Here is a 15,967-nt window from a genome sequence, read left to right as displayed (position 1 = left end):
TGTTATAAGCCATTAGTTCTATCATTATAATTGGCATGCTAAAATCAGCCTCTTGTCGGCCGCTAACTTTATTGTTTCATATCACATTGTAATATATCATATTGAAAGATTTTTGTAATCCCTTGCAAGTCTATTGCGTATTAGCTCTACATTATTGCTTCACTATACTGAAAAAATTATTAATTCTCGGTGTTAGAGACCCCTGGAAGAACGACGCATAACTAAAACATCCGGAAATCTCTAAGTTACACACGAGCGATTAACACCGATAAAAATACAAAACAAAAAACAAATAACAGACCCGTTACTGGGCTCTGTAATGCGTATTCGGTTGTACGCTTCAAAGTCGGATGCCTATCTTTTTTTGCGATATCTAAAAGTGCAGTTGTCGGAGATTGAGAGGTGCTAAGCGACAAAAACAAAGGGATGTTAGGTACTGTACAGGTTCAATGCATGGGTCACGTACGTAAGGCCTCAGGCTCACAAAAGGAACGTAGATTCAGGGCGCAACTAGGTCAACTGACAAGTACAACTGGTTGTAGTGATGATCAGGTTATTGACGCGGTACTGCCACATAAAAATGTTAAGTCCTGCTGTTAAGCGGATAAGTATGTACGAGTGAGTTCGCTTGTGTGATCAGTCAGGGCAGATCACCACGACCATCTAGTCTTCTATGAGGTCGCATCTAAAGCGGAAACTACATTCTGAAGTAGAGTATTTCCTTGTCGAGAAGAAGAGCGATGAATAACAAGCGGTGTTGTAGAGCGAGGTCGTCGGATATCGCCAAAGACAGGGCCACGTTCTTATCCCGGTGATCAGCGGAAATGTACATTGACAGCATGTGAGCTAGCATGTAAGTGATGCTTCATTAAGGTCGTTGCGTGTTTGTGCTGTGTCTAGCACGAGTGAGTAGTGCCAGCGAAGGTATTGGAGAGAAAGCATTGAGCTAACTCCGCGAAAAGTACTTGAGAATTGTCATGTTGAACATCAACACCCTATTGGAGAAAGCCTGTCACATCAGTTGCTCAGGTGGCCAAGAAAGCTTGAGTGGTAGCTTGCCGTTGGGCGTATTTGGTAATCACAGCGATAGAAACAAACTTCACGAAAGTATACAGAAGGAAAGGGGCGAGTGAGTTGAGAATTAGAATAGTGAAAGAACACGTATGGTATCAAGAGAATAAAGAAGACATCTAGGATAGATGGACGTCTATTCAAGCTATGGCACAGTTAACATTTGACGACGTAATGACGCGAAAAATGGTATATGCCAATCCAAATGAATCAGCGTGGTCCGACTTGTGTGGCACGCCGTGGTGGCCTGCCGCCAGGGCATCATAGAGTTGTGCATGACTGCTTATATTGTGGGCTCGAAAATGACAACTAACACATCAGATACATCAGGGGGACATTTCTACGGTACAATGTGACATCCTGAAAAAAAGCTTGAGAGTAGAGGCATTAGAAGATTGAGTACTACGGCCCTTGCTTTCCTTGTTCAGGATGACGTAAGAGTTTAATTCATTGTCTAGTTCGGATAAAATGAGTTCAAGTTGTGTTTATTAGCTTCACAATGGCGGGCGTGCTCAGGGAAGAAGTTAAAGCATTTCAATTAAGGATGCCCTAGTATTCTGTGTACATTACGTGCGACAATGATAGCAACAATACAGCATTAATAAACGAACAGAATTCGAAGACAAGCTCACTTATTAGTACAGTGTAGTAAAAAGCAAGCACTTTCCCAATGTAGCTGTAGAGGACCCAAATAATGAACAGGCTTAAAAAAAACAGTCTTTTATGTCTGTAGTAAACTGCGTAGACAATTGGGGTGCGACCTTGTGCGCGTTCCACAATCGAACGGAGGCGGTCCGTTCTTTACGTCACCAAATAGGCTGTCCGTTCCCTTACGTTCGTCCGATAGCAGACGACAGATATCACGCCACAATTGACGTCAAGGCGTTCGCCACGGTTCAAATTGACCAATCGTGTGCGGCTCGGTGGAACGGACCGCCTCCGTTCTATTTGGAACACGTACAAGATCGCACCCTTGGCGTCGTGGCAAAAGGATAAGGTGGTTATCCTGAAGGCAGAAAGCTTTATGGCCCAGTCGGCCAAGTTGGCTCTCGCAGGGATGAAATCCGCAAAGTGCGCGATGGCACCATGACTGCCAAGAAATAAAGACAATTTTTTTAGTGTGAATTTACGTATGTGCTTAGGAAACGAACTCATTAATGGAATAGTTTCGTTTGAAGTGCGAAAAAGCGGCTGATGTGTCCACGGTGAAGTTGATTTAAACGGCTTCAGTACCACGGCAGCTGCGTCGTTGCGGACTTCCGTTGTATCGTAGTCGTCAAAATGGACCACAATTTCTAATGAATTCAAGAGGCTGATGAAAGGCAAGAACGCAGAATGTTGCAGTTTGCAGAAGCCTCATGTAAATAAACTGAATTTTTTAGCAGCATTGTCAGGTGGCGTGCTATGGTTGCGACGTCTTTCGAAAATCCCCCAAAATGAGATTCACAACAATAGTCCCAACAGAAACCCTGATGCAATAAACCGACACTTTTCTGTGGTCTCCATGCCACTCCATCGGCCTGTTCGAAAACCTCATGTCATGCTACAAATCACCCTGCATGGCCCTACGCAGTCTCAGCGAACTATGAAAGTGTCCCTTTTGAGGCTATCCAGTCGCCTTCACCGTTGCAAAGCAATGTCGTGCAGGTGTTGTGTATAACACTGTGTTCCTTGACTACTGCGCTGCCATTCGATAAATCGCCGCGTTAGCACTGCATCGCTCCGAGAGTCCTTATCTGCATCGAATCGAAAAATTCCACGCGCATTTTATCAAGTTTTGGGAAACACTATCTGGAAAATGTTGCTGGTGTTAAGATTTATGCTAAGCGGGGCCCTAAAACGTACCACTATTCCAATCTGTTTTATTACAATCATCTGACGTCCAACTTACGTAAGCGCCGACGCAAGCATCGGGCGGTGACCCGCCAGCGTTGTCTGAACAGCACAACCAAACTCCCTGCTCGTTTATAGAATGTCACCTTTGTTGGCTTGCAAAACGAATAAAATTACCTAGATTGAGCGCTTTGCGAGCGAAGCTTGTTTTGGCTCAAAATTAGTAGTCAGGAAAAAAAGCACCAGTCGGTCCCAGAGTAGAGCATCTGCGGGAAAGGGTGTTTTGTTGAGCTGTCAGCTGCGACGTCACCCGAGCGTGCGTCATTAGCACGGATTCCAGCTGCATAGGCACGCGCTCACGCCACGCGCGCAACCAGTGAGAGCCGTTTCGCTTCAGCCGGAGAAAGAAAGCGTCGGAAAGGCGGTTGCGTGCACTGTGCCGGCTTCCTTTGCGTTTAGTTGTCTCGGAAAACGGATGGGACGGCCAGGCGTTCTGCGTTTCCGGGCAACGTTCGACGAGCGGCAGCGAAAACTGGCCCGGAAAAGGACTCGCCGTCAGTGCGCCGGTCCAGCCGTTAAAGGCGGCCGAGCTCAGGCAATCCGATAGCAACGAGAAGATCCCGAGATGATTGGAGCGGGAGTCCAAAGCAATCCGGCACCGTTACCAGTGCGTTACTTAACCGTGACGAATATCGCATGCATGTAGGACAAGCTTCGCTTATCCCCTTTTCCCGTTAGGGGAAGGATTGGTCTTTTTTTTTCTTATCTAATTGGCTGACAGGATGGGAGAAACTTGCTCATGTGACCTGGGGTTCGATGGGGCCGAGCCAGAGCAGTGAAAATCGAGAACCTGATGAGGGGCGTCGTGCAGGCGTCTTCGATTGGCCCGCTTCCCCTTGCTTGATTGCTGTGGCTGGTTGAAAATCGCAGCGGCATCCAATGTAAGGTTAAGAATGTAGCTAAAACGGATCCTCAGCAATGAAGAGTTGGCACAGCAATGTCGTATACTTCCCGAAAGGGTTGGATAACATCATACTGCCACGCAAAAGGCTTTATCATGTGCAAATAAATCCATGCTCTCCGGCAGGTGCGAGTAGCCAGTGCCTGAGCGATCGGTCTGCCGCCGTGTGATATTTCTTTTGGGACGGGGAAGTCTCTGGTAATTCAGATAATTTTTCAGTTTTGCTCGGCATGTTAATGCATCTTTAACGCCCACATGAAATTTTGACATGTGAGTTTTCGCTTGTGACGTCGCGTGACAGACAAGCGTAGTGGACGCAGCCCGATAACTTTTAACCAATAGGAGGGGGCTAATGGCGCAGGGCATCGAATCAGAAATCATTATTTTCCTTTTGTTCGGTCTATTCATGCATAATCATTATGTACACGCCGTATCAGATGAGGAGCTATTGTGGTTTTCATGACTTTCCGTGACAGACAGGCGATGTGGGGTTGGCCCGAAAATTTTTTGACCAATCGTCGAGCGCAGATTGCAGAATTGGAATGGGAAAGCTTGGAATAACTTTACGCTAGAGTGCCGCTTGCATCAATAAAGAAATTTAAACAATTATATTGTTTAATCAGCAAATATCTTTTTAAAAACGACTCATTGCAATGTCCATGCATGTCCATCTATAATATAACTAGGACCATCTGAATATACTGAATTGTTCCCCATGCTTCACGTGAGTGTTGAAATATTTATAAACCAAAAACCAACAGAACATGCGTATTTCTTAGCAACGCGCATTCATAGCGTCCTCTCAGAATGCGCGCAAACGAAAAACATTGGCTGGGGCTTAGCTAAGGTTAAGCCTGGATATCTCGAAGCGAAAAGGTTCGGTGATGGTTATGGTTAAGCTTGTGGTTATGCTTTGTGATTTAGCCTATGGTTATGCTTACGGTTTAGCTTATGGTTATGCTTTATGATTTAGCCTATCGATATGCTTACGGTTTAACTTATAGATATTCTTATAGTTTAAGTTATGGATATGCTTACGCTTTAGCTAAAGGTTATGCTTTATGATTTAGCCTATGGTTATGCTTACGGTTTCACTTATGGATATGCTTTGGTTAGCTTATGGTTATGCTATACGTGTGTCTCGTGCAATTAGGCAAATTGCTTATGAATTATATATACCATAACTTATGCTGGATTATCAAACTTCTTTATTCATCATTGTTGGGCACATTGTCTTGCGATTTCTTTACAGCCATAAAAACAGCTCTCTGTATCTGTAGTATCCCTCTCTTCTCCTTCTATGTTGAATGCGCACGCCTATTCTCTGGCAAGCGGTTATATAGTCGGCCTCCGCGATAAACACGCGCTTGCGGCGAACGTCAAACGATGACGCATAGCGCGCGGCAGTGGCCATCTCCGCCGACTCTGAACACGCTTCCGGAGCCAATTGCGACATACGCCGGCTCGCGCGAAGCACGGTGTTGACTAGAGTAGTGAAGCTTTTCGCTTCAAAAATTCAAGGATTTGCGCGGCTGCATAACTGACCACAAAGGCTAATACTCGTGATCGCATAACGGGAGCGTCACTCGCCCAGTGCGACCATAGGTCATAATAATTCACTTAAATGATGGTAATAGGCCTATAACGTGGCAATTGAAACAAGTGGATGAACTACAATCCATGCAATTATGGCAATAATCGAAATCAGAACAAATTCATTAAGTACCACTGAGGCAACACGCGCAGTCCTGTATATATTACCCGCATCTCTTGTCGCTGTAGGATTCGTAACAGCGCAACAGAAGACGTGGACAAAAGGAAGGTAGTAACGACGTCACGGACCTTCCTTTTGTCCGCGTCTACAGCTGCGCTGTTACGAACCTTACAATGAATCCTAACCAACTGGCCCAACTTGCTGTCTTTTTGCAGTATATCCATTGTCGCCCTTGCTCCTCCTTAAAATTGCGATCAATTCAAGGGATTCGCGCATTTTGCGTAAAAATGTTTATCTAAAAATGACATCAGCGCCGGAAGTACCTAAAGGTGCAATAAATATCGAAAGTAGCTTGTATCTCTTTTTAATTCGAGATCCAAATATTTTAGCCAAGCTTATCTTAATCTTATGGGGACTAGATTTCATAAGTAACAAGGCCTATTCAAGGGCAAGAAGTTGGATTAAGAAGGCGCAATTGAATACCGTCACTCGCCTTTTACCTTTCGCGAGGTCTTCTTTATTTCGACACACACACAGCGAAAAAATCAATAACTCAAGTGCGTACGTCTGTTGCATTTTTGTGCACATTTTCTAATACACATTTTCAACCTGCGAGGAGTAAGAGGTCTACCGTAATTAATCTGCAATCCTCTTGATATGCATTATTCTGAAACATCGATACGTATTTAAATCCTATACTTTCTTTTTTCAGGTATCTACCCATATTATGATCTCCGAGTTAAGAATTCTTCCATTACAACGGGCCCTGATGCTAATTGTACAAAGGAATTCAGCCTGATTGGGCCAACAGGGCGGCTTGCTTATGAAGCCGACTGCCAGAAGGAAGTTTTCCCTCGTAACGGTACCAGTTAGGTGACAACTACTAATAGCAACATGTTTAACTTCAAAAAAGCACAGATCTCGGCATTGATATTGCTATAGTGCTTGGAGGGGCTTTTATTGATTCGTCAACAAAATAAATTAGACTTCCAGAATGCATTACTAATAATTTTACATGAGTTTTTTCTGCTGTATCATGTACAATAAAAAATGGATCAGTGGCACCAATAAGTCCAAGCTACGGGAAGGGCGTGTTACGTGTGGGTTCGTGTGCTTCCTGATTTGTATATTACAAGCATCACTTTACATTTGCGCACTGTGTGATAACTAGCTTTTGTCCCTACCGCACATATAGCAGGGGGCAATGTATTGTTTGTTATTATGAGTACAATTCGCAAGAATTGTGAACGATATAAGCATTTCGACAGCTCGGTCTTGCGTCTCACTCTGCAAAACACAAGAAGCTCTGAATCCACCTTGACTAACCTCATTATTGGCATGTATAACGAATACACTAACCGCTTTCGCATAGGCATGCTAAAGCTAATCATACTTAGTGATATGTTATTCAAGTAAGCACTTGCGTACTCCTGTCCCTTCGAGTGGGTATTTGGTTAGCAGATTTCATACGTGATCGTTTCTTCATTAACTCCTTTTTTTATTCGCTTGTGTTACCGCCCAGTCCAGCTCCAGAATGAAATGAATTATATTGACACACGGTGCCCTCAAATCACGCGCGCCAGCCGCCTTCTGCGCCCGCCCAGTTGTTTACGGCTACGTGTGAAAGATAACAGCAGTGAAGCGGGCAACGCGTGCTCGCAAAGCACGTGCGATGGGAACGAGGTGTCATTGGTGCGGGTCACGAGGACAAGAAGAGGTGTGTGGAACTCTTGGGAGAAGACTGTGTACGTTGGAGCGACACTATCACGTAGCTCTTTGTCGGGCGCAATTTACCCTAACGCAAAGTAATTAGAATACCTTTACTGTTGTTACAATTCTTGTGGATGTGCTGGATATGATTTCAACTCCTTCTCGACTCAGAGAAAGCAGCCCGGATTCACGGCGACTCGGACCCAACGAACGGACTCCGGTTGACCAACGCAGCATTCGTTACCTAAGGGGTCAGCCCCTCGAGTTTTTTTCCTATGCTGGATTCTGTCGGAGCACGAACAGTTGTTAACAGAATTCTATCGAGATGACAACTCAGGTCACGCCGACTCACATCGTAGTGAAGCACCGATGACACGACAGCACTTCCATGGTGACACATTTGAATACGCAGAGGAAAGGCTGGAGCGCTTCGAGCGCGTCACGGAGTGCAACTGTTGGAATGGAGAGCTCAAACTACGAAACGTTTACTTCTCGTTAGAGGATAGTGCACGAACGTTGTTTGAAAACGACAAAACGACCTTCATTTCGTAGGATGCTTTGCGACGGGAGTTGCTTGCCACTTACCCGAGTACAGACCGCAGGAAGAGATCCGAAGCTGCCCTCTAAGCAAGAAAGCAGGGAAACGATGAAAGCGTGGCCATGTACGTTATAAACATACTCCGCCTATTCCGTCGAGCTGATCCCAACATGAGCGAGGACAAGCAACGTCGACATCTAATGTAGGGCGTAAAATAGGAACTGTTTGCAGGGTTGGTTCGGAACCCGTCGAGCGCCGTCGCTGAGTATCATTCTGAGGTAACAACAACAGAATGAACGTTGCCATAGCGATCATGGTTGTACAACCGAGAAATGAACATCACCTCTGTACACATAATTCCAGCTGTCTTCGGGAACAGCGTGGATGTCATACGGGAGCTGGTGCGATCTGTATGTGGGAAAAGAGCTTCAGAGTCAACGGCTTGACCAGAACGCTCCACCGATCTCTTCACTGGCAGACGTGGTTCACGAAGAGGTCAGACAGGCGGTCCCGGAATCACAGCTAAATGCACAGCCCGAAGCGCTACTACTCCACCAGCCGAGTGTCTCCTGTACCGATGTACTGCGGCAAACTACGGGCATGCTGACATCGCTGCCACTGCCTTTGTGAACAACCCGATGCCTCAAAATACGTTGCCGGCACCCGACAGAAAATTTTAAAATGTTGATATATGGCGCACTCCTGAGTCAATACCTCTTTGCTTCCACTTTGGCGAGGCTGGCCACCCCTACAGAATGTGCCACTATCGCCAGGCAGGATTTCGTGGTTCTCCAGTGAACGCAGCTTGACCTCGAAATGGTCATCGTTCCTTTCAAATTGAAGGTTACCTGTCTGCTCGAGGAAGCTTCCCATATGCCAGTCAGCTACACCAACTTCGACCAGCAGCGCCGTTGTGGTATCAGTCACGGAGCGCCCGTCCGTCATCAAATTCATCAAGACGCTGTTCAGAGCTCGCATCGGCAATCAGCGGCCTGGGAGTTAGCGTCGCTGCCTACATAAAAACAGAAGGTAGAACCTCCATCGCGGACTCCGAACGACGACGAGGCACTCTGAACCCCAGCCGTAAGTGACGTTCCTCTGGATTTACGTCTGTTTGTTGAGGGTTACGAAGTGAATGCGTTCGTGCATACAGGTGCAGATAGCTCGGTAATAAGTAGTGAGCTTGCCAGGAAACTTAGGAAAGTCATGACTCCTTGGAAACGGCCACAGGTTCACACCGCAGGAGGACACCTCATCGACCCGACTGGCAAGCGCACGGCTAGAATTGGAATACGAGGCTCCACTATGTCGATAGCTTTATTATCCTTTCTGAGTGAACAAGAAATCAGCGAGATAGAACACCGTTCACCTTGAAGAAGATCTTGGGACCATGGCCTCGCATATCGCAGCTACAAAAGGCCACAAAAGCTCTGCTGCGATATTTGAAGGCTACTGGATTGCATCAGCGTCTGTGATCTGGACTGAGTGACCGAACGATATACCCAGTAAACTTTCCTTTCTTCTTTTAATCTTTCCGTCCCCTTTTCCCTTTCCCCAGTGTAGGGTAGCCAACCGGGCTCAGTCCTGGTTAACCTCCCTATCTTTCCTTTATCATTTGCTCTCTCTCTCTCTCTCTCTTGCGGGAATCATACGTTTCCTTTTCAACAACGAGTGCTGTCGCATCATTTGACCCTGAAGAACAATTCGATGCCCTCTGCATTGCTGATCACGCTGTGACGCTGTGACGCTTGCTCCAAGATCCAGCGTAGCTGTCGCATTAAGGAGCGACGCATTCAGTGACTACGAAGGGATTGCAGACATCAACACCAGTTTCCAATTGGAAAAAAAATCTGCATGGCAAGAGGCCTTGTTGAGCTGCGTGGTGGATGTGCCCACATTTTCCTCACTAATTTTGGAAATTACGGGCAATCTGTCGAGAAGGAAACCGTTATTACCAGCCTTAATAACGTCGTCCAGGTTACGGACCTGAGCATTCATGGGACTGCACCAACAAATTTCCAAGATGTGTATTCTGCTGTTGCATCCATCGAGACCGAACCAGGTCTGTTGTTTAGACAGGAGGAGCGAGTAGAGAACCACATAAGAGAATTCGCCGAATGTTTTTCAGTGTCACCCAATGTCCGATGTACAGGTACCGCCAAATGTCGGATAATTGTCGACTAATCAGTGATGCTTAATTGGCAGCATCCCTACCAACCGATCGGAAGTAAAGTTAAGTAAATGATTCAAGGCGACATAACTCAGCTGTCGGCAAGCCCGCGGGCGTCGCCTGTGGTACTTTAAAGTAAAAGGACCAGACCTAGCGCTTCTGCATTGATTACCGAAAGCTGAACGGCGTCACATAGCGGAATGTTTACCCACTTCCAAGAATCAATGACACTTTACATAGACTGCGAGATTCCTAGTTATTTTCCTCCCTGGACTTCAAAAATAGGTTCCATCAGATAGAACTGGAAGAACGAGATCGCGGAAAGGCCGCATTTGTGACCCCAGGCGAACTACATCAGTTCGAAGTACTTCCGTTCGGCCTTTGTTTCGCACCTGCCACATTTCAGCGGATGATGAACACTGTGCTCACCGGTCTGAAATGGCAAGCCTGTCTCGCGTTTCTTGATGATATCTTGTTTTTTTTTCTATCACCTTTAAGCAGCATGTTGAACAACTGCGGGTTGTGATGAAAGCTGTTATATCTGCAGGTTTGACAATAAAACCGCAGAAATGTCATTTCGTCTTTCGCGAGCTTTCGTGCCAGTTCAGAAGGAATTCGCCTAGAACCTGAGAAAACTTTGCCAGTTGAAAAATTTCCAAAACCGACCAACATGAAGGACGTTAGTAGCTTCTTATGACTGTGCACTTACCACAGACGCTTCGCGAAGGATCGTCGAACCACTAACGCGCATAACAAAAGAACGCGTGCCTTTCGTCTGGTTGAGTGAACAGAAGAATGCTTTCTATGAGCTGTCCCCCGAAATCCTCTTCAGAATCACCTAGTTCTTGCGCATTTTTACGAGGAAGCCGAAACTGATATCCACACAAAGGCAAGCGATTTAGGCCTCGGGGCCGTTCCCATTCACTGGCAAAATGGAGAGGAACAAGTCGTTAGGTATGCTACTCGAACTCTTTCGGGGGCTGGTGTTAACTACTCAGGGACAGAAAAAGAATGCCTTGCGGGGATATGGTCCATCAGCAAGCTTAGACCATACTTATATGGTAGACCATTTCGACCCATCGCGACCATCGTTCATTGTGCTGGCTGGCGAATCTTAAAGACCCGTCAGGACGGCTTGCAGGATGGCGCTTGCGGTTGCATGAATACTGTATAACAGTCGTATACAAGTCCGGTCACAAGCACAGTGATGCTGGTTGCTTGTCACGTGCGTCAATTGAGTCCCCGCAATCTACACCAGCGGCAAATGGACAGGATTGCCCCTTCCTAGGAGCTGTCACATTATCGCAAATGAGGCAGCAGCAGTAGTCTGAAGCAGAGTTACGCCTGCTCATTGATTACCTAGGAGCACACCCTGTCCACGTTCCACGACCTTTTGTCCGCAGCTTGTCGTCGTTCGTCTGAGAGATAATGTCCTGTTCAACTGAAATTTTGAACATAGTGCAGAGACATTTCTGTTCATTGTAACTTCTTCATTGTCACATCATTAGGACATTTAGGGGTGACCAGAATTCGCACGCGTCCGCATGGGGTCTTACTGAACAAAGTTGTTGAATTATATGCACAACTATGTGAGAACCTACCGGGATTGTCATAGACGTAAACCACCACCATTGGAACCGGCAGGTTCCCTACAACCCATATAGCCGCCGGAAACGCCATTCGCACAAGAGGGAGTAGATGTACTTGGCCCTTTCCCGTATCCTCTTCAGGAAAGCGATGTAATCGTTCTTGGAACTGAGTGCCTAACTCGATATGCCGAGACAGGGTATCTTGTCAATGGGAACGGTAAGTGAAGTAGCTGAATTTCTTGTCACTAACATAGTACTACGACGTTGCGCTCCGTCAGTTCTCATCACGGACCGAGGAACCACAATTATTGCCCATTTTACATAGTTCATTAAGAAATTGACGCACACCAGTGGCTCAAAAACCATCGTATAGCATCCGCCGAGAAATGCACTCACTGAACGACGGAACAGAACGCTGACCTATACGTTGTCAATATAAATAGACATGGAGCACCGAACATTTATTTATTTATTTATTCCAAATGGCTGCAGCGCCTGGAGGCATTATTGCAGGGGGGGGGGGGGGATACATAACTAAGGAAAATGCGAATAAATAAATACAACGCATGACAAGCAAGTACTAAAGGAAAACAACTGCACTCGGTCATACAACTGATAACAAGGCCCGAAACATTGGTTCAGATCGGCGCTCGACAATTTGTTTGGGAAACCGGTCTCATTTACGAATTGTAAGTGGAAATAATGTGCTTTGATGAGCATGAGTTCTACATTTAATTTATCTTATTTTCCATCCGTAATCAAGTCTATTCGACCTGAAATGCGGCGGAAGCAAATAAATATATTTGTTTATTTTTATTTTATCGTAATAAATTTTACACATTTCTAACTTAAAGTCCCTTCGGGGAGTACATAAATGCTCCCATCCGAACGTTAGTTTAATGTTAGTAACAATGCCGCTGAAGTTGCAATCTCTTGACACAAATGAAGCAGCACAGTTTTGTACACGTTCAAGCATGTCGATTAAACATGCAGTTCGCGAGCTTCTAACGACAGAAGCATACTCCAATATAGGCCGAACACAAGTTAAATATAGAAGCTCTTTAACTTTTAGCGGTGCCTTTCTAAAGTTTCGTCTAAAAAAATTCATCATTCCACAGGCTTTCATTCCACAGGATACTACCCTAGACAACGTTCGCGTACAATACCGTTGCGCAAGAGACGACTCGAATGACACCCTTCCATTTTTTTTTACCTGACCGTCACCACACCCTTAGATGTAATGGTGCCTGTAGATGAGACCTCTGAAAATGACCATGATATCAGCGACTTCACAAAAAGAGCTGAAGAGGCATGGCAGCTGGCGCGACACCGCATTCAGCAGCAACAGCAAACCGACGCGGATCGACACAACTCGCGACGAAGAGACGACCAGTAGGCATCTGGAGACAGAGTATGGGTGCGGACTCCCGTACAGATGAGCCGCCTATCCGAAGACCTTCTTCATCTTTAAATTAGGCACGTATAGGATAATTCGCAGACTTTGTCGCCTTAAACTGCGAAGTTGTTCAAGAAGATCAACTAACCTCATCACGACGGCGGTATCGAACAGAAATCGTTCATGTCCTCCGATTGAAACCATACTATGACAGAAAATAAATACTTCAACCGACAAACGTTGTGAATGACAGCCTGGAAACCACCGCCTTCTTTATGAGCATGGGGACGATGCGCTCTTGGGAGAAAATGACACAATGTGCCTTCAAATCACGCGTGCCAGCCGTCTCCGGTGACCTCCCAGTTCTTTACGGCTACGTGCGAAAGAGGGCAGCAGTGAAGCGGGCAACACGTGCTCCCAAGACACGTGCGATTGGAACAAAAACAGGTATGTGGAACTCATGTTAGAAGACTTTGTGCGCTGGAGCGAGAATGCCACTTAGCTGTTCGTTAGGCACAAGTTCGCCCAAAGTAAATTTATTAGAATGCCTTTACACAACTGTATTGTATAGCATCCAACCGGGCCCAAATAATGCAGATGCTGCAAAAGCAACTTATAGAACTTGTTGCTCATGTACCATCATTCATAGTTTTGAGGCTCGTCGCCTTTAGTTCTCACCCCATATAGTATATATATATATATATATATATATATATATATATATATATATATATATATACATATATATATATATATATATATATATATATATATATATATATATATATATATATATACTTTCCCGGACTGTCGTTGCGCTACGGCACGTCCAAAGTAGAAAGCGGGCATCCGCTGCAAACGCAGGAGCGGAGCACTTTGAACACTGCACATTGCATGTAACCCACGGTGGTTGCTTAGTGAATGTGCTGTTGGTCTGCTAAGCACGAGGTCGCGGGATCGAATCCCGGCCACGGCGGCCGCATTTCGAGGGGGGCGGAAAATCCCGTGTACTTGCACGGGATTTAACGTACGTGCACGTTAATGAACCCCAGGTGGTCCAAATTCCCAGAGTCCCCCACTACGGCGCTCCTCAGAATCAGATCGAGGTTTTAGCACGTAACACCCTATCTTTTTATCGCCTTCAGAAGTGGTTGCTGGTGTTAGTACCGGCCCTGCCCGAAGTCTACATAGAGACGCTTTTTCCACCTGAGAATTGCTGCGAACCCAGCATTGTGCAGGATGAAACGTTAGGTATAATGAAGTGCAGTGATCATTTGTTTTTCAAGTAACGGATGGCTTTCGATTTGCAGATGCATACAAATCAAGAGGTAACAAACGAACCTAGAAGCATTCCAGTTTATATCAGATGAATTTAGGCTCATTCTCGCGAACATATCCGCGGCTTTAGGGAGGGAAAAATAAGATAACATAAAAATAATGAATAAGACCTGAACCAAACTACTTTCAGAGGCTGCAATTTAGGTTGTAGGTAAGGTGCCAAGAAGAACAGTCAACTTTTCACCGGCAACAAATCGGTTATCGACGGTGTAAATTGCAATAAACATTTGCTTAATAAACAAACATGCATGGTGTCGTGCGTACGTATAGAAATTTCATAGGATGTCACTGTAAGGTGACAGGAACAAGCTGTGACAACTCTGGTCTTATGAGTGGCGCCGATATTGATGAACGAAGGCTTCGGGCTGTGGCTTGTTTCACCGCGTTTCTGAAACTTGAGCTTGCCCGAACTCCAAAATTAGGCGCCCTAGAAGACGTCCTGCACAACGCCACCAGCCATCTGTGCTCACCGTTAGCTTGTGCACCCGCCGCAGATTACCTCCGAGACACTACGTGCTCAGCTGTGTTACTAGCCATCCATAGCCACTGCGGGTCTACAGCAGACGCGCACTCTCGTTCTCTAGCGCACGCGGGAAGACAGCACGCACCAAGCGATTCCTCCCAGCCAACGCTCGCACGCCTTTCCTCGCGCCCATAGCCAACGGCGTGCTGGGCGCGATCGTACTTTACTGTGTTTTATACAGAACATCAAGGAGATGGCAATGAATCGCTTATAGGGTCCATATATTCGCTATCTCAATAAAAGAAGCAAAAGGAATGTCATTATGCAATCCTTCGCTTATAGGGCTTCAGTGTTTTGCACAACACCCAAACAACTCAAGCTGGTGAACTCATTGATGAGCAAGCCGCACTACAAATAAGACAACGGCAATTTTAGTGGCCGACAATGCAAAGTAACCACAGCTACTACATCGCAGATTGCCATATGTGCCGGGGTACAAGCGACTAGAGTGAGTTGGACTGGGATCTATTGACTTCTATGCACATGTGCCTATTCGGAATAGCTACACAAAAGTGCTCTCGGACGACCTCGTCGATGTTTCATATACGCAGGTCTGGGGCGCTATAACGTAAAACTATTCCAAACTTTTCTATTCCATTTCTGCTACCAGCCCTCCACGATTAGTCAAAAACTTTTTTCGACCACCCCCGCTTCACCTGTCTGTCACGCGACGTCACGAAAACATCGATAGCTCCCCATCTGATATGATGTGTACACACTGATTATGCATGATTTGACAGAAAAAAAAAACAGTTATTTCTGATTCGACCCCTTTTCGCCATTAGCCCTCGGCTATTGGCAAAAAGTTTTCGGGCTGCACCCACTTCACCTGCCTGTCACGCGACGTCAGAAAACCGCGAAAACTCACCGCGTCAAAGAGACGTGTACGCATTCAAGATGCGTTAGTATGTCGAACAAAACTTAATTTTCTTCTGAATAGCCGCAGGCTGCCCCGTTCCGAAAGGAATGAATGATGGCTGCCGCCGATCGCTCAGGCTCTAGCTACTCGCACCTGCCGGATAACATGGGTGTATTTACGTATAATAAAATTTCTTGCGTGGCCGTGTAACGTTTTCGAGCACGTGCGGCCCGTTTACCACCTCATTCTTCCAACTTTTCTTTGC

At 45.9% G+C, this 15,967-nt stretch overlaps 1 protein-coding gene across 1 annotated transcript in view; it reads left to right on the top strand.

Moving 5' to 3' along the window:
* LOC142587571 (uncharacterized) overlaps window positions 1–6,665 on the top strand; it is a 30,337-nt gene extending 23,672 nt beyond the window's left edge. The window contains exon 5 of the mRNA XM_075698680.1: window positions 6,292–6,665. Within this exon, the coding sequence (XP_075554795.1) occupies window positions 6,292–6,452 (161 nt within the window). The 3' untranslated portion in view covers window positions 6,453–6,665. The remainder of the gene's footprint in view (window positions 1–6,291) is intronic.
* The last annotated feature ends 9,302 nt before the right edge of the window (window positions 6,666–15,967 follow it).

The sequence above is a fragment of the Dermacentor variabilis genome, chromosome 7, assembly GCF_050947875.1.
Source record: "Dermacentor variabilis isolate Ectoservices chromosome 7, ASM5094787v1, whole genome shotgun sequence".
Taxonomy (NCBI): domain Eukaryota; kingdom Metazoa; phylum Arthropoda; class Arachnida; order Ixodida; family Ixodidae; genus Dermacentor; species Dermacentor variabilis.
The sequence above is the reverse complement of the archived record's forward strand: the minus strand, read 5'-3'. Positions and strand labels throughout refer to the sequence as shown.